The sequence below is a fragment of the Daucus carota genome, chromosome 7, assembly GCF_001625215.2.
Source record: "Daucus carota subsp. sativus chromosome 7, DH1 v3.0, whole genome shotgun sequence".
Classification (NCBI taxonomy): Eukaryota; Viridiplantae; Streptophyta; class Magnoliopsida; order Apiales; family Apiaceae; genus Daucus; species Daucus carota.
This window is the reverse complement of record NC_030387.2, coordinates 59,214-84,608: the sequence shown is the minus strand read 5'-3', so window position 1 is coordinate 84,608 and position 25,395 is coordinate 59,214. Positions and strand designations below refer to the sequence as shown.

General features: G+C 32.2%; 2 protein-coding genes across 2 annotated transcripts; one reads left to right on the top strand and one right to left on the bottom strand.

The window, feature by feature from the left end:
- Positions 1-4,869: 4,869 nt before the first annotated feature.
- Positions 4,870-6,164, bottom strand: LOC108196868 (uncharacterized). Its single transcript, XM_017364343.2, has one exon. It carries the CDS (start codon positions 5,914-5,916, stop codon positions 5,401-5,403), a length of 516 nt encoding a protein of 171 aa, XP_017219832.1. The 5' UTR covers positions 5,917-6,164; the 3' UTR covers positions 4,870-5,400.
- A 13,283-nt stretch (positions 6,165-19,447) lies between these two features.
- LOC108195284 (probable prolyl 4-hydroxylase 4) lies at positions 19,448-24,381 on the top strand. The gene is made up of 7 exons (XM_017362242.2): positions 19,448-19,663; positions 19,749-19,806; positions 19,886-19,990; positions 21,920-21,977; positions 23,052-23,227; positions 23,776-23,842; positions 23,941-24,381. The coding sequence occupies exons 1-7, from the start codon at positions 19,545-19,547 to the stop codon at positions 24,234-24,236; spliced, it is 879 nt and encodes a 292-aa protein (XP_017217731.1). The 5' UTR covers positions 19,448-19,544; the 3' UTR covers positions 24,237-24,381.
- Positions 24,382-25,395: the final 1,014 nt, after the last annotated feature.

Genomic DNA, 25,395 nt, shown 5'->3' with positions numbered 1-25,395 from the left:
ATATACAAGCCCAAACAAGAATAAAATATTAACTTAAGAGCAAGTATAAAGAATATTGTTGGGGTTGAGACTCTTAAATTTGTATTAACTTACTAGGAGTCTAATATTTTATATTATATTTAAGAGTGGGTTAAGAGATTATTGGAGATGCGCTGCGCACCTTATAAAAGAGAAGTATTTGTAGTTGATTTTGTTGTTTTCATGAAAATTAATTTGCATAAAGATGCGTCAATAAGCGCATACAAATTGTTAACTCATTAAAGTACGAGCCTTACAATGTTCTACATGGAATCTACTTTGGAGATAACAAGTTTAGGGTGAGGGTACTTGCAAGACACGTTATGTTCATAATCAATTTAAAATTTGCAAACAGGTAACAAAAGCGTTTAAAGGTAATTTAATAATCAAACACACACACATATCTATGCATGAATTGTTCAAGATCTTCAAGAACACTGCATGACAGTTCAAGAGACAATTGGCCATATCTTGTGATATAGGTAGTGAAAATTTACCAAACAAGTACGAAAATGTGCCTTTTGAAAAAGGAAAAGGTTTCGTCGAAGAAGATTTGTAAAAGGGGGTCGAAGAAGTGAGTATTTGGCCAAAAATAAGCTTGACTGTTGTTGAAGAGAAAAACATGTAGATATGAAGGATGAAAGGAAGAAGTGGGGGTAGTGGGGAGTATTTATAGTGAACAGACAAAACCTACACGTGACAGTAGTTGTCCCCCACTAATCATTTACTCCCTCCATCCCAAATTAGATGGCCCCGTTGACTTTGGGCACACAATTTAAGGTTCATTGACCGCATAGTTACATGATTTATTTTTAAAATTTTATTTTTGCAAATAAATATTTAAATATGAAATTTTTATTTACAAAAGAAAAAATAAAAAAATAAATTTCGAAAGTAGACGGTCAATGCACCTAAAGTTACGTGCCCAAAGTCAACGGGGCCATCTAATTTGGGATGGAGGTAGTACTTTACATTTGTGAAATAAATTATTTTCTTTTGTAATAAATAAATCTTTTGGAATTTTTAAAAAGATATATATGGTTTGATTCTAATGAGTGGAATTGAGTTGCTATTTAAGATAAGTTTGCAGTGAGATCGAGTTCTAGCAGGACAGACACCTTTGGTGGTGGCGTGCCGTCAAAGCTACGTGAAGGAATGTGTAGGTGATATGAAGAGTTTATGCTTTATCTTAGAGATTCCATTAACATTTTCTATGTCAGGAGAATGTGGGGAGTACTTGTTATGGTTGGATTTTGCAGGGCCGGCCCTAGAGATTTGAGTGCCCTAGACGAATTTTGAAAATGGTGCCCCTATTTTTAAGATTGTAAAGAAAAAATTTACATATAAATTCAAATTATACATTGGCATGATCAAAAACAATGTTTTAAAATTAATAACACAATCAATTTAAATGCATGTAAATATATAAATGAATGAATTTATCGTTATATACTACTGCATAGATTTTTTGGTGCCCCTGAGATAATGGTGCCCTAGGCGTTCGCCTTGGTCGCCTTACCCAAGGGCCGGCCCTGGGATTTTGCCAAGCGTTGTTGGGTTGGGTATCTTCTTGCTAGCTAGGTGGCTAGTGAGCTGTATGATGATAAGGTATGCTCATCCTGACCGGGGGGAGGCGCGACCTTAGAGGGCAAATTGTCTAGTAGACATGATGGATATACAAGGATACACCATGGTTGGTCATGGGGGCGCTCCCTCGGGGGTGTGTTTGTGAAATAGTGTTTAGATAAATATGTTATAGATAAGGCCGCCTCTCTCGGGGACATGAAAACAAACCTTTAGGGACATGAAGACTACCTTTCCAAGAGATACGAAGACCACCTTACGGGGATATGAAGATCTATGCACCCAAAACCCATCCAGCGTGATCAACATTAATCCTCAATCTTGTATTATGTAGGGTTGTTCTCATGCAGCTTCTTGAGGTGATCACGATTCTTATTTAAGGTTCTCTTGGGTAGTATGAAGAAGGTCACATGTCTGGATCATGTACTCTAGAGAATTACTCTCATCGAGATATTGATATGATTGTATGTCCCGATTGTTTAGAAAGAACGGGTATCCACTAAGGTTAGGGCTCGTCGTTACATCTCAAGGATGGCCACATCTATACCGAGTGACTCTTACCATGATACGAAAAGTAACGATTAGTATTAGCTCCGATAGTTAGAAGTAATGCCGAATTCATGATGTATTTGAATTAAGAGTCAGTAGTTGGCTTCAAGGCTAGTCCTCAGCGGAGGACGACTCTCTTTCCGTATATATTGGAATCGTCTTGGTGGAAAAATCCTGAAGACTTTGGAAGAGTTGTAGATAAGCGACAACATTGACTGTGATCTTATCTTTCGGAAGCCTACTTCTAATTGAATTAGACCTGATCTCTTAAAACTACATATGGTTTTATCCCTATAAATATGAGATATGTATGCACATTAAAATAATATTGAGAGTTGGGAGCACGAGAGCAATCAAATATCTTTTTGATCTCAGTTACCTTCAAACACACTTAACTACTACCCTGAGGCCGATTTCTATCATACCACCATCACGAATACGTATTTATTTGGGTAACGAACCTTCTTATTGTTGATTACCAAATTCCTCCACCAACAATGTTAAATTCAACATTTATTAGCAAAATATATTATAAAAAAATATGAGAAACATTAGGAAAATCATGAGTTTTGAGTATTTTATTATTAAATTGAAATAAAAACTGATTACCTATTATACAAAGAACAAAGAGAGGATCTTAATTACTTAGAAATTATTAATACTCTCTTATGATGACATTTTATACTATATTTCTCAAAATTATTATTTAAAATATGATATAGCTAACCTCTCGGAAGAAATGATAGGAGGAGAAGAATCAGGGAAACTGTAGCTATCAGCAGGCATAGGATGCTCCTGTAAAACAATAAAGGAGTAGGCCAAGTCTTGAGTGCCCCCCTGTTTGATTAGGTCAATTCTGGCATGTCTAACCCATACAAATATACATATACAATGATAATACCAGGTCACCATCCATTCGTCAACACCAACCAAACTTCCCTCCTTCCCATAAATTACATCCCTTTCTTCTGTACAGGGATGGCAGTTTTACCCTACCCGATGGATACCCGATTCGTTCCGATCCGATTGGGTCTACCCGAACCCGATTTTTTTGGATCTGGATCCGGATCTGGATCTTATTTTTAGACCCGAAAGAGTTTAAATCTGGATCTCAGGTATTTCGAACCGAGACTCGACCCGAAACCCGAAACCCGATTTAAACCCGATCCGAACCCGAAACCCGATAAAACCCGATACAAAATATTATATATATATATATATATATATATATATTTGTGTATATTATGTGTTTAATGTAAAGTATACATATTGAAATATTATGAATTATTAGGTATGAATATTAACATTTTACTTAATTTTATATGCCCAATATAGAATTATTATTCATTTCATCAATATTTTTCTCAGTTATTGTGCATTAAAAAATCTAAATATAATAAAAATATAAAATATAAATGATAAGTTGAATGATTGTATACAATTAAGTTAACATGTTTCACGTGTTTATTGTATTAGACGAAACTTGTAAAACCCTTTTTTATGTTCCTAAATTTTTAAAAAATCAATCATCACATTTTTTTTATAGATATATATAATTTTTATTTTTATCTAATTTTATTTTTTAAATACCCGAATTAGACCCGAACCCGAACCGAAACCCGAAAAAACCCGACGGATCGGATCTGGATCTTCATTTTCCAGACCCGGACCCGAACCCGAACCGACCCGAAATATAATGGATCGGATCTGGATCTTAAGAAACCCGATCCGACCCGACCCGTTGCCATCCCTAGTTCTGTACTCATTTTCACATCTTTGCTTGCATTTCCCATTACTTAAATTTACAGTATTATTAAACAATATATGTCCACTTTAAAGAAATTACGCAGTTTAAGAAAAATATATGTCCACAAATTAATTGCATTAAATGATCAACATATGTGGAGTTAGATTGATCTAGGACATATAAATAAGAGATATATGGAGTAGACTTGACTTTAAAAATATGATTTTAGATTGAAAGTTGAAGTGGATAAGTAATTTGAAAAAAAAAATCTTGAAAGTGAACATGTAAATTGAAACGGAGGGAGTAATATAGTGGGTGTTTGATCCTAGTTTTTAAGCTGGCTTCAGTAGGTATAAGTGAGGAGTTTTTGTTCATATTATTTGCGTAAAAAATCAACAAGTACTTATAAAAAATTAAGAATAGCTAACTTTTGTTTCATGACTTCTACTTTTTCCCCAAACACTTGAATCACCTATAAATCTTGACTTGTTTCTAATTTTTAATTCATTTTTTTTACTTTAAACAAAAAACACTTATTTTAAAATCACTCAAACGGCGCCATAAACAAGTCTTTTCTACTCTTGTCTTTAATTTTAGGTAACCACTTGCTTTATTTTAAACCACTTGATTATAAATCAAATGATGTCGTACATTTGGTTGCAACTTGAGGCTAAAGTTGCAAAATATAGGATAATACTGTATGAGACAAGATCCCTTCCGTTGATTCCTTATCAGGCTGTATATGCAAACACAACAGCACATCGTTACCAGAAGTTTGATAAAGCAACCCAAAGAGAGTAGTTATCTTACCGGCCTTCAACTCTCATGAATATGAATATATGATCATCTTTTCTGGCTTCAAGTTGCTAAATTACTAAAATCAGTTTTGATAAATTCGAGCAAACTATGCATCTCTCAAATAAACATAAATTAAATTTATAACTCACAATCTCTGAACCGCTACAAAGAGGTATCTCAAACACAATTTTATTATTATCATACAAACAATCTTACAACAAGATACATAGCAATCGCAGCTGCTGGTTTACATAAGAAAACAAAGCTTACAAACTACACAGACCTCAAGAACCAACACTTCTTAATTAACAATCTTCCAAAATAAAAACATCTTACTCCCCAATTTTCCATACCTAAATCACTCACCCCTACTTACTTAAGAATCATCTTAAGATTTATTAACACACCCAAACCAACCATTATTAACAAACGAAGCTTGTGAATCTTCCCCTAAATAACCTTCATAAAACTACTTAAATACATAATACTTATCTATATATATTCATAAGTTACTCAATAGAATTAATTAGATGATCATTCCTCTAATCCACTTGGGTACTAGCTCTCTATTTTCAGATGTTTAGTCCTCGCCACTTGTGAAAAAATATCATGGCGAGGTTCAAAACATCTCTGAAAACACGAGAATAGCTCAAATCAAACTAGCAGAATCATAAAGCCAACCACAACCACAACCACAGCTCCTTTTAATCCAGCCTCAACAACCGCCTCAAATCCCTAGTCGCTACCGAATCATCCACCGCCTTGACGCCACAATCCTTCCTGAAAAAGGACGGTAGGGGCAACGAACTCGGCGCCGGAGACGTGAAAAACGCAGATCCGGCGTACGTGTCCGGCAACCCGAACCTCACTTGTTTCGGGACGTTTTTCGGATCCGGACCCAACCGACCCGTTCCGTACACCGTCATTTCCTTACTAATTTCTTTTTTCTCACTCGCCTTCACTTTCAGATCCAGCGATTCGCCTCTTCGTAGTATCGTTACCTGACCTAACACAATCTTAGGGTTGCTAGGCGTTAGATCGTCCTCCGAAAAAGTCGCCGGTTTTTTCGGCTCCGGTGACTTCCGCCGGTTCTCCGGCCTGGCTTGCCTGACCGGTTTCCTGTTGACTTTCGGCACGCCGTGATGGAAACTTTTCCGATGAGTGAAGATCGCCGGAGCTTCTCTGATACAATCTTGTGGCCTCAATACTTCTGTTCCCATGTCTATGAAATCGAAACCTAATTAATTATATGTATGTATTGGTGTATATACAGAATATATGTTAACAGATCTGGAGTTGCAGAGTGATTAGAGAAGAAGAGAGGTTGTGAATTTTTGAAGATTATTTTGATTTTTTTCTTCTCTACGAAGAAAGAACAAAAAATAAAAACTAAAACTAAAACTAAATATAAATATAAATATATAGAGAAGATAATATTAAGCTTGAATGAGAGTATGGAAATTGTGAGATGGGTAGTGGGATTATTTATAGGGGGAAGAGGTGAGGGGTTCGTGCGACTTTCGTTGAACGAAGGACGCGTGAGTTTCGATAATTCTAGAGAGAGGAGAGAGAAAACGTGGAAGACATAGCACGAGTATGTTAAATCACAAAATAGTACTCCCTCCGTCCCATAATACTTTTCCTGTTTCTCTTTTTTACGCTTGTCAACACACATTTTTTATCGTTAATATCTTTAGTTTCGTATTACTATTAAATATAAAACCTTCATTGTATTAAAGTACCCGTAAATACGAATCCAACAAGATCAGTCATGAATATATTTAATCTTATAGATTAGACATAAATTAGTAATTTATCTCATGTTATGAACAGTCCCGACATATCAAACGAGAAAAGTATAAAGAAACGGAGGGAGTAACAATTTTTGTAGTGTGTTTATGACATATAATAATAATAATAATAATAATTTTTTAATAATTTATTTATTAATTGAAATAATGAAGAATAAATTATCAAGAGGGTGATAAATCATATTTCGAGTTCAATTTATAATATTAAAGATAAAAAGATTATGGGTCCGTGTGAGTGAGCTTTAAATAAGTGTTTCTTCCTTAAATTAAAAAAAAATTGAAGTAAAAGTTAGAATTTTGTTAATACTTATAAGTAATTAAAACGTTTGGGAAAAAAGTAGAAGTCATGAAACAAAAGATAGAAATCCTAACTTTTTATAAGTGTTTCTCGACTTTTTACACAAACAGTACGAATAAGTGCTTCTAATTTAAAATTTCAGAAGCGGGGCTTAAAAGCCCCACCCAAACACCCGCTATATAACATGAAACATGAGTTTTCAAATGTTTAATTAAATCGCCAAAATAATATGTTACTTATAAATATAATGTATTGTTTTAATGTGATAAATGGCGTGGCAATTGTTACATATCTGTAATTTTTCGACAAATTTAGATTTCGTGGGAGCTTGACAAAAATAACTCCAACAATGAAAAACTCTTAGCTAAAAAGTGAGGGGTATAACAAAATTAAAAATATAGATAATTTCTTAAAAAATTCACACTCGAATCATACTATTCTCTTGTCTATCATTGTAGCAGATTTCTTATGAATGACTATATTTGTCGAAACACTACAATACAGGTCTGTAGCAAATGCTACACAATCTGATTATCATATAAAAACAATACATTCTATCTATATTCTATTTATAATATCATGGAATAACAATAACATGTTATTTTCAAAACATTGTCAACACCATCGAATTAAAATGTACGTATTACATGTTAAAATTTTACATATATAATGTCTTTGAGTTCCAATTTAACCAATTATTATAGCCAATTTCGTTAGGGATGCACTAATTTTTTTTAAGAGATTACAGATAATATTTAATTTTTATATACCAACTCTTATATATACTTCTTGTCACTCTTCAAAAGTAGATAAATAATATCAGAACTTATTAGTCACGGTATTTATATCGAAGTAGATATAAACATATATTTTAAATTTGATCATTTGGCTGAGTAATTATTTGAATTTTAATATATTATCGAAATGGGGAACATGAACGTGTATCTTAGGCCAACTCCAATCATAGATCCAAATTTTGATAATCCAAATTTAGGATTGAATCCAAATCTTATTTCTAACATATGCTCAATTAGTGCATTTCTAAGTTCAAGATGGGTTATCTCGGAGGAGCTAGAACTGATATACTGACGACTAAATTGGGTTAATTTAATGGTTATTTAATGTTGTATTATCGTTTTATTGTCTATATTGTATTATTTTGTTTCATATTTTTAATTTTCATGTATTCTGAAATTTTAAGTATTTTAAAATTTTAATTTAAAATTAATCATTGATTTAATTATATTCTAATCCTGATTCACCTATCTTTACTAAAATTAACTAAATCATCTAATAATAAAAATAATAATATTTTAATTTAAAAAAAATTGGATCAGTGAATATTAGTGATCCAAATTTGGACCAGTGCTATTCACTAATTCAAATTTGGATTACCTTTTAGTCCACGGTTGGAGTGGTTTGGGATAAAATGCCTCAAATTTGGATTTTTGGATCACGGTTGGAGATGCCTTTAGACTCCGTTTGTTTTATTAAAAATAATTTGATTTTGAAAACTATATTTTTTTGGAAACTATTCTTTTACTATATTTTCCATAGAAAATATATTTTCTGTTAAATGTTTTCCACGAAATATATAAGCCTAAAGTTTATTTTTCTCAATAGTATTTTTATTTAAAGAAATTTTCTTGAGAATTTTCAGAAAAATTCTTAAGAATTTTTTTCATGAGAATTTCACAAAATATTATATTTATTTCATGATTCAATTTAACGCTCAAATCTATACCATATTCATTTAAAGTCATATAGTTCTTTTTTAACGAAGGTGATAATCTAATAATAAAATGTCATATGACACCTACATCAACGATCGAGTCGAACAAACAGTAAATTGCAATTGCTTGTTTTCATAAAGAGACAGTTAAACAATATTTTGAAGAAAATGTATATATAAATACAAGTACCAGTTTTATGCATTTTCATTGAATTACCGGTACCCTCTTCATCATGCCCTGATAAGCGATCGTTTGAGCTATCGATCATAATTGCGATTCAATACAAACTTTCATCACCAAATCAAGACCCCGCTTAAAATTAAGAAGTGAAAAATAAAATTTTCACGACATAGGGTAAACAATCTGAAAATACAAATCACAAATCGAAATAAAAGCAAACCGAAAACAACGAAATAAAAATACTTATATTGAAACCAAACAAAGAACGATTAACAGAGAAATACAACTATTTCTCTGCTGTAGTAATTAGCAGATAAATTTCTTTGCTATCCTAGACTACTACTCCCTCCGTTAGTAAATGCGGGTCGTTTGATTTTTCTGCACGTATTTTTATGTTTTTTGATCGTTTTAAAATTTTCTTTTTACTTATATTTCGAAACAGAAAGTCGTTTGGATTAGATTAAAATAAGTGACTTCTTACTTAAATAAAAAAATAGAGCAGAATTGAGAAGTAAATAAGTTATTTTCAGCTTTTTAAAATGTTTCTACTTATTTACACAAATGAATTAAGAAAAGTAGAAGTCAGAAGCAGCTCAGGCTTCTTTAAACCAAACGGCCCCATAATTTATGAGAAAGGAAGAAACTCCGTGGTTGGACTAGGAGAGGAGTTTATGAGCTGTATCATGTATGTGCATTGAATCGATCCATCCATATAATTATGCAATTAACACTGATTACCATTTTGCGACGAAAACAAAATAACACTGATTACCATTTAAAATCCTACCTAAAGATTCAGGTCCACCGTACAGCCAACAGCCTACAGGTGCAGTATTATTACAACTTGCAACTTGCAAGTCTCCGACAACATTGTTATCTTTGTCGAACTAATTACCCTGTATTCTCTCCATCCTCACTAATTGCACACACAAATAAGTGCTTCTTGCTTAAAATAAATAATTGGAGTAGAAATTAGAAGCAAATTAAGACTTATAAGTGATTAAAGTGTTTGGAAAATAAGTAGAAACTCTGAAACAAAAGATAGCATTCCTAGCTTTTTTTTATAAGTGCTTCTTGACTTTTTACCCAAACGGTACGAATAAGTGCTTGTAACTTATAAACCGAAAAACCGGCTTAAAAGTGGCCGTCAAACACCCGCTTAGTATTCTTCGTGAAAATAAAAATACTTGACCTATTCTTTATTTAATACTCTCTCCGTCTCTAATTACATGTTCTTTTGATTTTCATGGACTTAAATTGATCAATATTTAACTAAACATTTTTTATTTTTAACTAAACATTATCAATTATTCATTCACTATTTTTAAAATCTAATAATTATATATTAAAATAGAATTAATATAACTTCTAATGATATAATATTTATTATTTTTTCAATTATATGACACATTTAAATTTCAGCCAAAATGTAATCAATTTGACTGGTCGAAATGGATGCATTTAGGATATAGCAAATACTACAAATATGCTATTTTCAACATTTTTTTTAAAGGCAAAAGGATTTCATTAATCAAAAAGATTACAAAGATGCTAAATAAGGTAGTAATAATAGGATCTAAAGACCCTACAACTTTTAAATTTTTCAAAACAAATAACTAATAAATTCTAATAAAAAGGATGAAAATTGATTCTATTCATGTATAATAAATTTTAGTGATTAAAATAATAATAAGATATCACATTTAATATTTCCTAATCTATGTGAAATTTGTAAAAAAGACTATTATAATGGAAGCGGGGAATATATATTTGGAGACGAGACAAATGGAGCTTAGGAATCTGAAATTGAGAAAATGATGAATGGGTACCGGTGGGGATCGAGTGGGAATAACAATGGTGGTATTCGATGGATGGCTTGGAACATGTTGGCTGTATCTAAGAGTAAAGGTGGTCTGGGTGTCCGCGATCTTCATGAATTTAATTTGGCTCTATTAGGGAAACACATTTGAAATTTTAGTCGCAGGCCACACACGCTTGCAGCTCGCCTTTTTAAGGAGCGGTACTTCCATGACAGACATATTCTACAAGCCAGCAGAGGGGTGGATCCAAGCTTTATCTGGACTGGTATTTGGGAGGCCAAAGAGAAGTTGAAAGGAGGTTTTAGATGGGTCTTAGGGGATGGTAAGGAGATCAATATCTTCAAAGATCCGTGGTTACAAGGTAAGGTGGATTTTCGAGTTGATGACAATCATCTGAATTTTTTAAGGGATGAAAAAGTGTGTTCTTACTTCCATCCTAAAAGCAGAGTCTGGGATGTGCACAAGGTGGAACATAATTTTCATGCTGATGATAGCAAATTGATTCTCCAAACGAGAATTCCGCAGATTGATGCTATGATAGCAAGTTGATTCTCCAAACAAGAATTCCGCAGATTGATGTTAAAGACAGATTAGCGTGGACAGGCTCTCACAAAGGTGATTATACAGTGAAGTCAGGGTATAAGCACTGGGAAAAATGTAATGCTTGTAGTGAAGACATAATCGACTCGCCAGGATGGACTAAACTGTGGAATCTGCAGTTGTCTCATAAAATTAGAGTGTTTCTCTGGAGATTTTGCAGGAACAATATCCCAGTAAGGAAATTATTAAGAAGCAAAGGAGTGATGATTTTTATTGCGTGTCCAATGTGCTTGGTTGATATAGAACACTTAAGACACTTATTTTGTGAGTGTCCCTTTGCTGTGGAATGCTGGAACAAATCGGGACTGAGTATTGATATGCAGGATGTAGAGTCGGCTTCGACCTGGCTGCTGGATACGATTAACAAGGAGAACCCTAAAACAAGTCAAAGAACAGCTACTGTGCTCTCCGGAATTTGGTTTGCCAGGTTTAAAAAGGTCTGGGAGAACAAATCTATCACACCTTCTATCAGCATGGAGCTGAGTTCGAAGTTAGTGCAGGAGTGGGAAGAAGCAAACAAGCGTACATCACACACTGCCCATGTGCATTCTGGTGAAACAACAATCGATCGTATAGTGTGGCAGCCTCCTGATGCAGGAAAGTTTAAATTAAATGTAGACGCTTCACTGTATATGGGCGAGTGCATGTTCTCTCTAAGCATGGTTGTGCTCGACGACAAAGGGAGCTTCATAATGGGCAAGAACTTGAAGATTGCAGGTGAGGTATCAGTCATGGAAGTTGAGGCATCAGGGTGTTGGAAGCTATGAAGTGGTTAAATAGTACTAGCTTACAACAGGTTGTTATTGAGTGTGACTCTCAACTGGTGGTGCATGCAATTCGCGCTGAAGATTCATACCATCTAGAGGTAGGGCACATCATTGACGAGTGCAAAAAGAACCTTAAGGAGCGAACTGATCTGTCAATTACTCATGTCAAAAAGCAAGCAAACAAGGCTGGCCATTTAATGGCAAGAGTCCCATGTTTGCTGAATAGCTACAATCTTTTCTTATCTCCTCCAGACTTGTTGTAGGAGATGTTACCTTCAGAGTTTCCAAGTTAATGAAATTTCTTCTATTTTCAAAAAAAAAAAAAAATGCTTATATAACTCCCTCCATCTCAATTTATATGTACCTTGTGGAAAAAAAAATTGTCTTAAAATAATTGTACATGTCCCTTTTCAAAGCAATTGTTTGAATATTTTTTATTTGAATATCCTTGGAATATAATTTCTAATGGTTGAGTAAGATACATATACTCACAACACAATTTAATTTAGTACAATTATCAAGATAGACAAGAAAATTAAATACTCAATTAGCATTTTCTTAAGATGCGTCGTTTTTTTTAAAGAGACATGTAAAATTTGACAAAGGAGTATAGTTTTATAACTTATTTTTAAAAAAATTTCTAAATAAAAATTTAAAATTTAAGCTATATTTAGAAAAAAATTAAAAATAAATTATAAAATATATATTATAAAAATATTAAAATGTGTGCAAACAAGTAAAAGAAAGTATAGGAATTGAGTGGGAGAGTATTAAACTACATCATGCATATTGTGCAATATAATGCTCCCACAGTACAATTATTAAATGAAAAAGGCAAATCAAATATTAATTTCAATAATTTGTCAACAATACTAAAACGTTGAGAATTCGGAGTAGGATCCTTATAATCAAGGTGTAATTAGGAATCTCACGAATAAAGCAAAAAAAGTTATTAAGTAGAAGAACAAAAACTATTTGCTATGATTTTACATTTCTTATAATAAAACAGTGAAAAGTTTTGTGGAGACCACGTTTTCATCGGAGTCCTTGGAGATCACTTATATTCTGCAATTAAAATGCTACCAAATTTATTGTTTTGCGAAATACATTCGATAAATATCATTCTTTCATTGAAAATGTTGAAAATTATTTATGCTAAACAAGCGGAACATGTATGTTCTGCAAGATCAACAAACGTTGCACACTAAACATGATTTTGTAAAATAATATATTTTTTAATGTTTTATTTGCCAAATATATAAAATTTGCAAGATTGTCAATAAAATAATAATCTTTGTAGAACATGATTCGAAAAATAATAAATTTTGCAATATTTTTATGGAGTATTTTAGTTGCAGTACATAAGTGGTCTCCAAGTCTCCGGTGGTCTCATAGAAATTATCCCAAATAAAATATAATTTGACTATTAAAATATGACACATTCATTTTTATGGGCTGACGATGGGCTCTACTCCGCAGGATGATTACAAGAACATTATTTATCAAAGGGAAAATAAAAGGAATAAAGTTAAAGAGGGAACAAATCTGAGCTGCTTTATTGTAAGTTTGTAACTTGTAAGTGCATTACATGTTGGCAACATAATGCTATCTTCTCTCCTTTTAGCTTTATAAATTGACTACTTATATATTTATATTAAGAGTAAAGTGCATTATGTGTACTCGCACTTTATGCGTGACACCACTTGTAATATCAACGTTTAATAAGTATCACTTGCAATACTCAAGTTTCGAATTTTTTACAAAGTGTGTTTCATCGTCAATTTAAACTAACACCGTTAATCTTTTCAAGGACTTTTCGGTCATTACAATGTTTCTAACAGCTTTATTGAACCAAGTTAATTTAAAACACTATTACTTCTTTACAACACTTCATCAAACAGATGGTGTGCTACTCAATTTATTTAAACCAAATTGAAAAGCTAACACAATAGCATTACAACAATCTTGATTTACTGCCACGAGGATAAATGCCAGCACACAAATTTCAGCACACAAATTTTTACACTGGATAATCACAATCAGTGTCAACAAACACTTTCCCAATTAAACACTCTCAAACTTCCGTTGTCCTTTCTCATCAAATAATCTCTTAGAGAGCTTAAATCTAGTGGAAAAGGAGCATATCAAGATGGTTCAAGGCTTCAAGCTGGTACTTGTATATACAGTTTTCCCTTTTATTTATATCTATTTGTTGAGTGTTTTTTAGTGAAGGGAGAAAATGAAAATGAGGTGATGATATGATGCGAGGTGATGAAGAATTGGGTATCCGAAAATGGGGTTCGGGAATTGAACAAGGTGGAGATTTCACGAGTGCCATTTTTTGTGAAGAAAACTTAAGATGGATTGATGAGTTTAGAGTTGGCTATGATTGTGTACAAGAGAGGATTGACACCCGAATTAGATTGTGTTTGATAATCTGGCTCCAGTTTGAATTAACAAGCACGATCTAATTCTTGAATAGGGTTTTAAATTGGGTATAAACATAAATAACTGAAAAAGACGAAAAAGTCCTTGAAAAGATTAACGGTGTTAGTTTAAATTGACGGTGAAACACACTTTGTAAAAAATTCGAAACTTGGATATTGCAAGTGATACTTATTAAACGTTGATATTGCAAGTGGTGTCACGCACAAAGTGCGAGTACACATAATGCACTTTACTCTTATATTAATCATATTCCCCGAAAATGACTAGGGGAAGTATTATGCAAAGTAAACTAAATTCTCCGTCATTATTATCAAGTCACTCCGTTAAACTTTTTGTTGAAGGCTAAACTGTTGACTAAATAACATAGGTATTTCTTCTTCTTCTTTTTTTTTTTTCTAAAAAACATAGGTATATGAAAAATAAAAACAGGCGCTAGTCAAGTTTTCGTTGCGAAAAGAGTGTGTTCTGGTATTAGTTAAGTAGCGAATAAATGGATCGTTAGGTATCAGCCCATTACAAGGTAACATGGAATTTTGTGATCCAAAGTATATAAGGATAATAATTGTATGTTTAGATAATTATTATAAGATATGTCTTGGTCACAAAGATAGAAGATCTAGTTGGAATTGGATTCTGATTTGAGTTGGAAATCAGAATTGGATTTGGACTATGTTTGGCTCTTTTAGAATTAGATTCTGATTTTGTCTAGTTTAAGATGGCTATATATGCATAGTCATATTGTGTTTGATAGGTGTGCTCAAGATGTTGACTTAGATATCGCTTGCGGGCGAATATTGAGTAGTAGGCTTGAGTATCCAAGTTTGGTTGATTGTATTATTGATAATGGTTTTGATTAATAATACAAGTTGAGACGTGGGGTGTTCTGTGTGTGCTTTGTATTAGAAGGTTAAATCTTGTCTTTTTATCCCCAACATGGATTATAAATGATATTGTTAAAATATTTAGTGCCCTTTTTAGGTGATACACTTCCCGCTTTTTTAATAAAAAAATCATCTTCTACTTTTCTTGACCCATTTATGTAAAAAGTCATAAGCACTTATAAAAAGTTAAGAATGCTAACTTTTATTTCAGGATTCCTAATTGTTTCTCAAATAGTTTAATCACTTATAAATCTTAATTTATTTCTCATTTGTAGTCCATTTTTTTTTTTTTGACGAAGAGTTAGGAATTTTAAAAATAATTCAAATCTGACTCAATACAATATTTAACCGAACTCGGAATTGAGTCTCTATCAAACCTACGACCTGGATAACCAAATGATACCCTAGCAAGCTGATGGGCAACCATATTGGCAGATCGTTTGACATGTTACAATGAAATTTTGTTCAATCACGAAGATGGCTCCGATATTCTTCAATAATGCTTCCAAAGTGTGATCTCATTGGTGTTTTACTCCTGATTGCTTGTACCACGACCAAACAATCAGAAACCAGAGTCACTTTAGGCCACTGCATCTCATCGATCCAACTCAGAGCCTCTTTTACTACCATGGCTTCGGCTAAAACTGGGGCTACTGGACTTGAGCAATTCAAGCAAAAAATATTTTTTTAAATTTACCCAAACAGCCCCATAGACAATTTAGTTTAAAAGTGATTTTTGCTAAGTTTATAAATTAGTAATATATTTTCTAGACTAAATTATTACATAATATAAACCTTTTATTCAAATACTTGAAATTTATTGCACATTTCAATGTACAAATTTCTATATTAAAATACAAATAAGTAAAAAACAAACCGTACTAATCAAATAATATTATTTTAGGTGAATAACTCATTGTTATGCAACACACAAATGAATATAAGCTGTAAAACGTTAGCATTCATGGCTTCTCGCTTCTTTGGAAAAATTTCAGCATTGGGCTTCTTCTTGAAAAAACACAACTAGGCTTTTATAAATAATAAGTTGAGATTCTACCTTCTCAAAGTGCACGGCATAAACAAAGGTTGATGCATGGTTTTTTCTCTATCGGGCTATCTGTTGTACATATGGTGGTAACTTGGATTTTTCTGAAGTCTTGTGAAAACTTTCAGATTAACATTATTTGTGGTTCATCAAATAATTCAATCGGATAAAGTCAGAAATTCTGCAAGAAGAGAGAATGTGTATTGTTGTGTATTTCAAATGAACCATCTCCTTGAAATGATCAATCCAACATCTATACATAGATGTCAATAGATGTGTCTTTTGACAATAGACACATCTTAATCCAAATAGATTTGTCTAATGGAAATAGAAACATCTTATCTCAATAGATATGTCTAATGTCAATGGACAAATCTAATGCTAATAGACACTTCTTTTCTGATAGATGTGTCTAATGCCAATGAACATGCCTCATAAGCACTAATACTAAAATCATAATAAACTCAAACAAAGCATACACTCTGTACTCTCCTGACTTGTTCGATGTAATATTATGATTACATTGATCAACAAGTTAATTCAATTACACTAAAATATCCAACAATCCTCCCCCATTTTAGCGTAATCCATAATTAACTAAACAAAATCACAACAAATAACAAAGTTATGCATAAATGAAATATCATGATGATTGAATTTCACATTAGTATATTACACATTTCAAATATTCGAATATCAAGGTATCACTATGGATTGAACCTCCACTATTCATAGTGAATACATGAATATAATATACACATAACTTTACATTTTCAAATGTTTTTACTTGACACTATATTTTACTAGCCTTGTGTCCCAATCCTTCTTAAGCATATCAAAGCCAAGTCCAAGCTTCTTGAAGCGGCTAAACTTCATGCTCAAATAGGTAGTTCTTTTATTCTCACACCTGCATATGCGATTTTTCAAAAGAACTATTAAGAAGATAGACTTCAACCTCCTCAACTTGCAGGTCTGAACACATAACTTGGGATGATGCTTTAATGTGTTCCAATCTCTAGATGTTAAGTTTCCACATTGAATTCAACACTTGATGTAATCTTAGGTGAGAATTGGGTTTCTCAACATGAGAGACTTTTAAACAGACTTTAATCCTATCCCTACAACCGGCTCGTGCACAAGATCTCTACTCAATCCTTTGGTAAGATGATCGGCTAAATTATGTTGAGTTCTTATAAACTCCACTGATATAATACCGTGAGTGATAAGCTCACGAATCATACTATGTTTAACACCTATGTGTGTAGATGTTCATTTGAACACTTGTCTATAAGCATTAGACAAGATAAATTGACTATCACACCTTATTGATATGGGTGATATAGGTTTTGGTCATAATGGAATTTCATATATCAGATTTCTTAGCCATTCAGCTTCTTTATCGGCATCTGATAATGCCTTAAGAAAACAATTAGGATATTCATCAAGAAGAACATAATTGTAAAACTAATAAACTTTGGTTTTGAATTTGGTCGCGTGTACATATTTCATATATGTGAATGCTATTATGTTACTATATGTGTTATTAACAGTGCCTCACATTTCACTAGTTTCAGTTTAAATGTTTGTATTTGCAGGATAAGAAAAGAAAAAGTTAAAAAATATATAAAACACACATTCACCCGAACTCATCTTTAACAAAATATCATTATGACAGTTATATATACGAATTATTTTGATTATACATGTATAATTATTATATACTAACGCAAGTACATTTGAAAATATAGTTATACAAGTATAATTAATATTATAAAAAAATTAAAATTTGGATTTGGAATCATTTTAGGAGGAAAAATAAACTGAAATTGTGTAACTTAATCATCTAAAATATGAATGGTATATATGAGAATTATATTTTTTATCTTTTGTTTAAGTTTCCATCTTCTTCCTTTTTAATGATTTTTTACAAAATTTCTCAATATTTAGCTCTTTATTTTTATCAATTTGACGTAATTTTTATCGAGTCGTCTGATTATTTACTTAATTATGATCAATAACTTTTGTATGAGAAATTGAAAACCCAGGATTCAGACTACTCAATAAATAATAATTAATTTTATATAATCAAGTATTTTGAACTATTACAGCAATAATAAAAATTACAATTTTTTTTTATAAAATCGGAAGTTTCATCGAATTCCTGATTATAAAACTCAAATTTTGCAAACACGCAAAATTGGTCAAACAACGGCTGACTTTCCGGTTCGTGTGCCTTCATTTCTTCATTTGCAATACTGCATAAAAATAAATATACAAATAAATATTTATATTTACGTATAAATATTTATATTTTAAAGTATATTAATAGAAATATATTAAATTATATTTGTATAAAATATTATTTTCTAAATTTTTAAAAACTTACATTTTATACCAGGTTTGCACAAAACTAGGCTCATTCGGCGAAGAAAAGAAAATTTTATTCCTGCGCGAAGCAATTTTGTATATATTAAAATTTTTATGAAATTAATAAAAAATTTATTTTATGTAAATTATATTATGGAATGTAGACTTGGCACGCATTTTAAAGTGCAAATAAAATATACGGTCATAACTCTTTTTTAAAAATTTCTCGTTCTGTATAAAATTTTAAACATTAAACTTTTATTTAGAATAAAAAAGGTTTAAAATTATTTATCAAACCATATTTAATGAGTCTTAAAATACGTGACAAGTATACATTTCCCAATGTAAACAATTGAGAGGAACAAAGATAATATTCCCCATTCTTCTTTGATTTATTTAAGCAAAATTATATATAAAATATAATTAATCAACCAAAAATTGTAAATAGGCAAAAAAATCATGTGACAAATGTCTGTTTGTGTAAAGTCAGAAGTCGGCTTAGAAACAAACCAAAAATTAGCTTAAAACTGTAAGTCAGTATGAGGTACTTTTTTCATAACTTAACTTTTTTAACTTCCAACTTATAACATAAGTCAGTTAAGTCATAAGTCACGTTAAGTCATAAGTGTTAACTCAGTCAAACGCGCTCACACTAACTGATTAATTCATCAATCGTGTCTAAAAACCAAACAATTATATGACGTGGTTTAAGTTTAACTAATTAACTGGTATTTTGGGTCATGACTTGGCTTCACTTACATAATCGTATTTATCGCTGTCTTAATCAACACATGATATAACACAACACACACATGCAATGCTTCTCGTGATCAGTTTTGGTTATTTGACTCAATTTCTGTACTACTTAAAATTTTAATTATAAGTAAATACTAAAATCATGAAAAAAATTTCGAAGATATTAGTGATCTTCATTTCCATCTTGTCAATTATTTGGAAATGTTCGAGCTTCGCTGTTATAAATCCTTCAAAAGTGAAGCAAATCTCTTGGAAACCCAGGTAACAATGACGATGTAAATTGAAATATTTTAAAGTTGTTCATGAACAATATTACATTTTAATACAATCTGTATGTTATGTACAGAGCTTTTGTGTATCAAGGTTTTCTTACTAATGAGGAATGCGATCATTTGATCTCTATTGTGAGTTACAACTTTTCATCTTGAAATAATTTCGTTTAATTCTTGTTAAATTGTAATGTAATTTGTGGTATTGTGATAGGCGAAGCCGGGTTTGAAGAGATCATCTGTTGCAGATAATCTATCTGGAGAGAGTAAACATAGTGAGGTCCGAACTAGCTCAGGAGTGTTCATACGCAGGGAAAATGTATGTTTCCTATCTTTCATTAATTATATTTTACATTTTCATGGGTCCTCCACTGCATGTTACTGATTGCTAATAACAAGTTTATGATTAAGTCTAAGTAGATGGTAAAATGTGGCTTAATAGGTGATCTAGTGGATAATGTTGAGAAGGGTAAATGATAAGCAGATACTTTAAATTGAAACTTTCTTTAATAATTTTTGTAGATTGTAATTGCAAATGAATGTTAGGACCATGGCTTGAGTACGAATTCACTTAATGTTTAGGCGTTTTATTTTAGTAGTGATAGAGGAAACGCAATAGATTCTACAATCTTTAGAAGCATAGGAAATAACTCAATAAGTAAATAAAGAGCTAAGTGACTTTGCAGGATCATGTTTCTACATGCAATCTTGTGTAATTACTTGTAAAATCGTAGATGTGTAGCTTTAGTAGATTCGTACGGCTTAAAAGACTAAGCGCTATGAAGAAGTGGAACTTATGGGGTGTAAGAATAGAAAGGAGCCACTGATAGTTTTTATTTCCACAACACTTTAAACTTCCTATTCTTATACACTTGTGTAGCTAGTCATTCGGCTTATCTACATTATAGGTGATTATCAGACACTACATTATTGAAAAACCAATAGAAAGGAAAGTTAGATTCAGCAGTTTTATTTGTAGTGTTGCAAACTTACAATGTTAAGTAGTTCCCTATTCTACAATTCATATGGACAAAGTGCAATCGGTGCATGTTTGGAGTCCCCATGGGGGTCCTGTGATTACGTGCTTTAGCTTTTGAGGTTAACATCATGTTTAATATTTCTGTCACATTTATTATTTTTTTTGAAATATCTGATATTATTATTATTATCTATAACAAGTTTATTGATATACAATTTGCAAAATTGAGGTATAAATATTGGTGGTTATTTTGTAGAGAGGACTTAGATATATTGATCATTTCGCTACAAAATTCTAATTGTTTAAATGTTGAAATTAAAGGACCAGATGCTAGAGGAAACTCTAGTTGTAAAGGTAGCAAATTGAAGTCACAGGCATAATCAAGACGATTTATGAACACCCCCCCCCCCCCCCCCCACTCCCCACACACACACAGGCAATTGCTCAAATAGAAACCATTAAAATAAAAACTAAAATGGAAACAAAGAGAAACTATACCTAAATGACCTCACACACCCCTGTATGTCATCACCCATCTAGGGCCCACCCTCACCCCCACTCAATCCACCCCGGGCCCGCTAGGACCTCGCCAAGGCTCCTCACAGGCCCTGCACAGGCTCTAGACGGTCTTAAAGAGCCAAAACTTGGTCAGCCATGGTCCCACTAGGCCCCGACCCGACCATATTAGGCCCCACTTAGACCCTGTCTAGGCCCATCTCGGGGTCCATCCCCGGTCCCAAATCCCGCATCATTCTACTTAATCGCATTGGTTTTTATTTAGTTTCTATTATAGTAGTTTCTATTGGAGTGGGACCCCATATATATATATATATAATCTTATTATAAAATCATCTTTAATATTTTATGGAATCTCTAGTATAGAATGCCGAAGGATCCGTTTTTCTAGATGAGTTTATGAAAGACACTTAAACATAAAATATAAAATCATTCTTCGTAAACACATAAATTAACAACTATCAAGATCCTTTATTCTTGAACATAACATTACTTCAATTTCTCTTGGAGGATAAGAGAGCATCTTAATATTTCCTGGATACTTCTTGTAGTGTAACTCTTTGTTCATTGTTGAGCATTGTGCTTTGTGAGAAGAATAATATGATTTGTTATATAAATGATCCCTTAACTTCACTGTGTTCCATGAAACAATTTAGTTTTGAATGTGCAGGGATGGATATATTATATTATAATTATCTCTAAGATCTTTTATTTGTGTATATGTTGTAAAACTTGCTTTACAATTTCATGAAGGATCCAGTTGTTGCTGACATAGAAGAAAAGATTGAAACCTGGAGTTTCCTGCCTAAAGGTTTGTTGGTCGGAAGACTGAGTTGCATGATAAATTTTTAATGCATACAACCAAGGGTTTTTTCCTGACGATTTTGTTAAAATTATAAACTAATAGTTAACAATATATAAATACAGAAACTGAACAAAACGTGTTGAATGGCAAATTAACATTTTATTCCACAAGTCTAGTTTGGAGTAAAATTACATAGAGTATGTTCTTGCATTTGTATTTGAGATACACTACTTAGGGTCTGTTTGGGAGTGCTGTTAATAATTGCTGTGCTGTCAGAAAAAGTTCTGGTAAAAAAAGTGCTGATGTAGAAATCAGTTAGCTGTTTGGTAATTTTTTTGATATTTGCTTATTTTGAGTTTTAATATAAAAAAATAATGTTTTTGATGAAGTTTGATAATGAAATCCATAACTGCTTTTTGAAAAAGCTGAAAAGCAACTTTTTTCAAAAGTATGGGAGGACCTGCTTTTTCTAAAAGCAGCTTTTCCGCTAAAAACAGCTGTTCAAAAAAGCTGCTTTTAGATTTACCAAACAGTTTTTCACCTGCTTTTCAGCAAAAAGCCGTTGTTGCTGTCTGCAACAGCAATCCCAAACAGTACCTTAGGAGAAAATAGCCATTAGTTCTTTTACTTTTTTTCTCTTCTCTTTCTATCGTAGTCATTCACATCGAGGTATATATGTAATATAATTTAAATCGATGTTAGTAAAGGCTACTTCTTATTCGCTTGACCCAAGTTCCACTGAATCGTATAATTTTTGTTTAACACCTTAAGCATTTGATAGCACTGTACTATCCTTTAGGTTAACATCACATGATTCTCCTAATATATTTAAATTGTGTGTGCTTAATGAGAGTGGTAAACAGATGATAACACTAATGCAGATACTTCTTGCAAGTTCATCTTGTATATGTTATAATCTTTTTAATTTTGCGCATATGCAATGATCATACTCGAGTAAGAATGATACCAATATATATGCAATTGTAATTCATGTCGACGAGTACAAATATTTTTTTGGCTTTCTATGAATAACAGTTTGGGATTTGCAATTGGTTGTTTTCAATTTATTTTCTTTTCTAGAAAATGGAGAAGACATTCAAGTTTTAAGATACGAGCATGGGCAAAAATATGACCCCCACTATGATTTCTTCTTGGATAAGGTTAATAGTGCAAAGGGTGGTCATCGAATAGCAACTGTACTCATGTATCTCTCTGACGTTGAAAAAGGTGGTGAAACTGTATTTCCCAAGGCAGAGGTTAGTTTGTGCTTTTTAGGCTATCAATATCTATACATGATACAATTTCACATCTACATTATATATATTATACATCAAATACATTCAAGATTTCAGCTTCAGTTCTTTTATCAAGATATCGAAATATGATTACAAGTACTCCACTTTCCCATAACTATATTCTTAGTTCTACACTTATCTTTTTGCATAAATTTAGCTGACAATATATTGAAATATGCATTATGTTTGTGAATCATTTGATGTGTTCCTCTCACATAAGTATTCATATCCTAGTAATGCTGCGATTTTAATAAGTAAAAAATAAAAAAGATTTTCATATTTAACTAAAATATATATAAATGCACATTTATATAGCATGTGTTGAGCTCTAAATCATATCTTAAAGACATAGTTTAGTATATGTTATCATTGTAATGTTAAAAATTGTATTCCTTAATTACCATGTCATCCTTTTGTTATTCTCTGTCGGAGACATGAGGGAGACTGTAGGACAAACTTAATAAACTAATATATTCAATGTCATGTATATTGTTGATGTTCTCATGTAGGAATCTTCGCGTCTCAAATCATCTATAGATGCTAATTTATCAGAGTGCGGCCAAAAGGGTGTTGCAGGTGTTAATTTGCTAAAAGACTATTAGTAGTTTTACTAATCAATATAATTTGTTCATGTTGATAGAATTATAGTTTCAATTATTAAAATTTTCGTACAGTAAAACCACGAAAGGGAGATGCACTTCTTTTCTTCAATCTCCATCCAAAGGCAATTCCGGACCTTCAAAGTCTGCATGCAGGTTGCCCAGTAATTGAAGGCGAAAAGTGGTCAGCAACAAAATGGATTCATGTTGACTCCACTGACAAGACCTTAGGAGCTGATGCAAACTGCACAGATGAGAATGACCATTGTGCGTTGTGGGCAGCTCTCGGGGAGTGCCAGAACAACCCTGAGTACATGGGGGGAACTGAAGAACAACCAGGATACTGTAGAAGAAGTTGTAAGTTATGTTAGTCTCTCGGCTACTCATTACCATTTCAATCTACTACTTTTTCGAGTAATATTTTTTGGTTCAAACATTTATGCTAAGATTTACATAAACAAGTATTTATAATTTAGCGTACATTTGTTAATGTAGCAAGCCTACTTCTTTTGAATGTTTCAAAATTATTGAGGTAGTTTAAGTTGTTTTCCGGGACCTTATTTTCTTGTTGGTGGTTCATATAAATCATATTACTGAACAATTATAAAATTTATAACATCCCGAATTTACTCCAATGGTTGGCATTAGGTGTCAACTTTTATAAAAATTATCATTTTTTATATTTCTCATTTTTATATTATTTTTTACATTCAGTTTTCAATATACATTTCAATGGTTGACACTCATGAATTTCAACTTTTATCCATAAAATTCCTATTTACGATTGGGACCAAAAATATTTAATTCATGATTAAGACCACAAATAAAGTTGGCACCATACTTTATGTGATGCAACTTTTGACACCCAAAGTTGGCACCCTTTACCCCATAATTTGACACTCCAAACATCACATGATTTCAATAAAATGCCGATAAGGGTGTCATGTCATGGCATGTCATATGACGTTGACACTTGTCATCGTGAGATTGGAGAGTTTGACAAAGAAAAATACAGAATTCGTTTGATATGAAGTTTGACTCTTTGGCAAGTATATTAAGATGCAAAAAAAAAGTGACACCTGACATAAAAGTTTAACTTTTATATCAAAATAAAGTTTAGATTCAATTTTTTTTAAAAAAATAGAATTTTAATAGAGATGACAATTTGTACAAAACCGATGGATACCCGATCTATACCGACCCGATTGGATGTTACCAAACCCAAATATTTCGGGTTCGGGTTTGGATTTGATTTTGAAACCCGAACTACTTTCGGGTGGGGTTTAGGTTTAGGTCATACCGTTTCGAATCCGACCCGAAAACCCAAAACCCGTTTCTAACAAAACCCGAACCCTAAATCGACCCGAAACTCGTATTAATATCTAAATAATTTAATAATTATTAATAATATATACATAACACATAACATAAGTAGACTCCTTTAGTCACATTTGACCCATTTAGTCTTCACGGTCCTTTACCTAATTAAACAAACTCTTATTTTCAATTTCATAACAACGGGCAGGGACA

Excerpts from the sequence above, each read along its gene's own strand:
- LOC108196868 (XM_017364343.2), bottom strand. The coding sequence starts at position 5,916 with ATGGGAACAGAAGTATTGAGGCCACAAGATTGTATCAGAGAAGCTCCG.
- LOC108195284 (XM_017362242.2), top strand. The coding sequence starts at position 19,545 with ATGAAAAAAATTTCGAAGATATTAGTGATCTTCATTTCCATCTTGTCA. Across the intron at positions 21,978-23,051 it reads CTGGAGTTTCCTGCCTAAAG|AAAATGGAGAAGACATTCAA; the intron begins GTTTGTTGGTCG and ends TTTCTTTTCTAG. Across the intron at positions 23,843-23,940 it reads CGGCCAAAAGGGTGTTGCAG|TAAAACCACGAAAGGGAGAT; the intron begins GTGTTAATTTGC and ends ATTTTCGTACAG.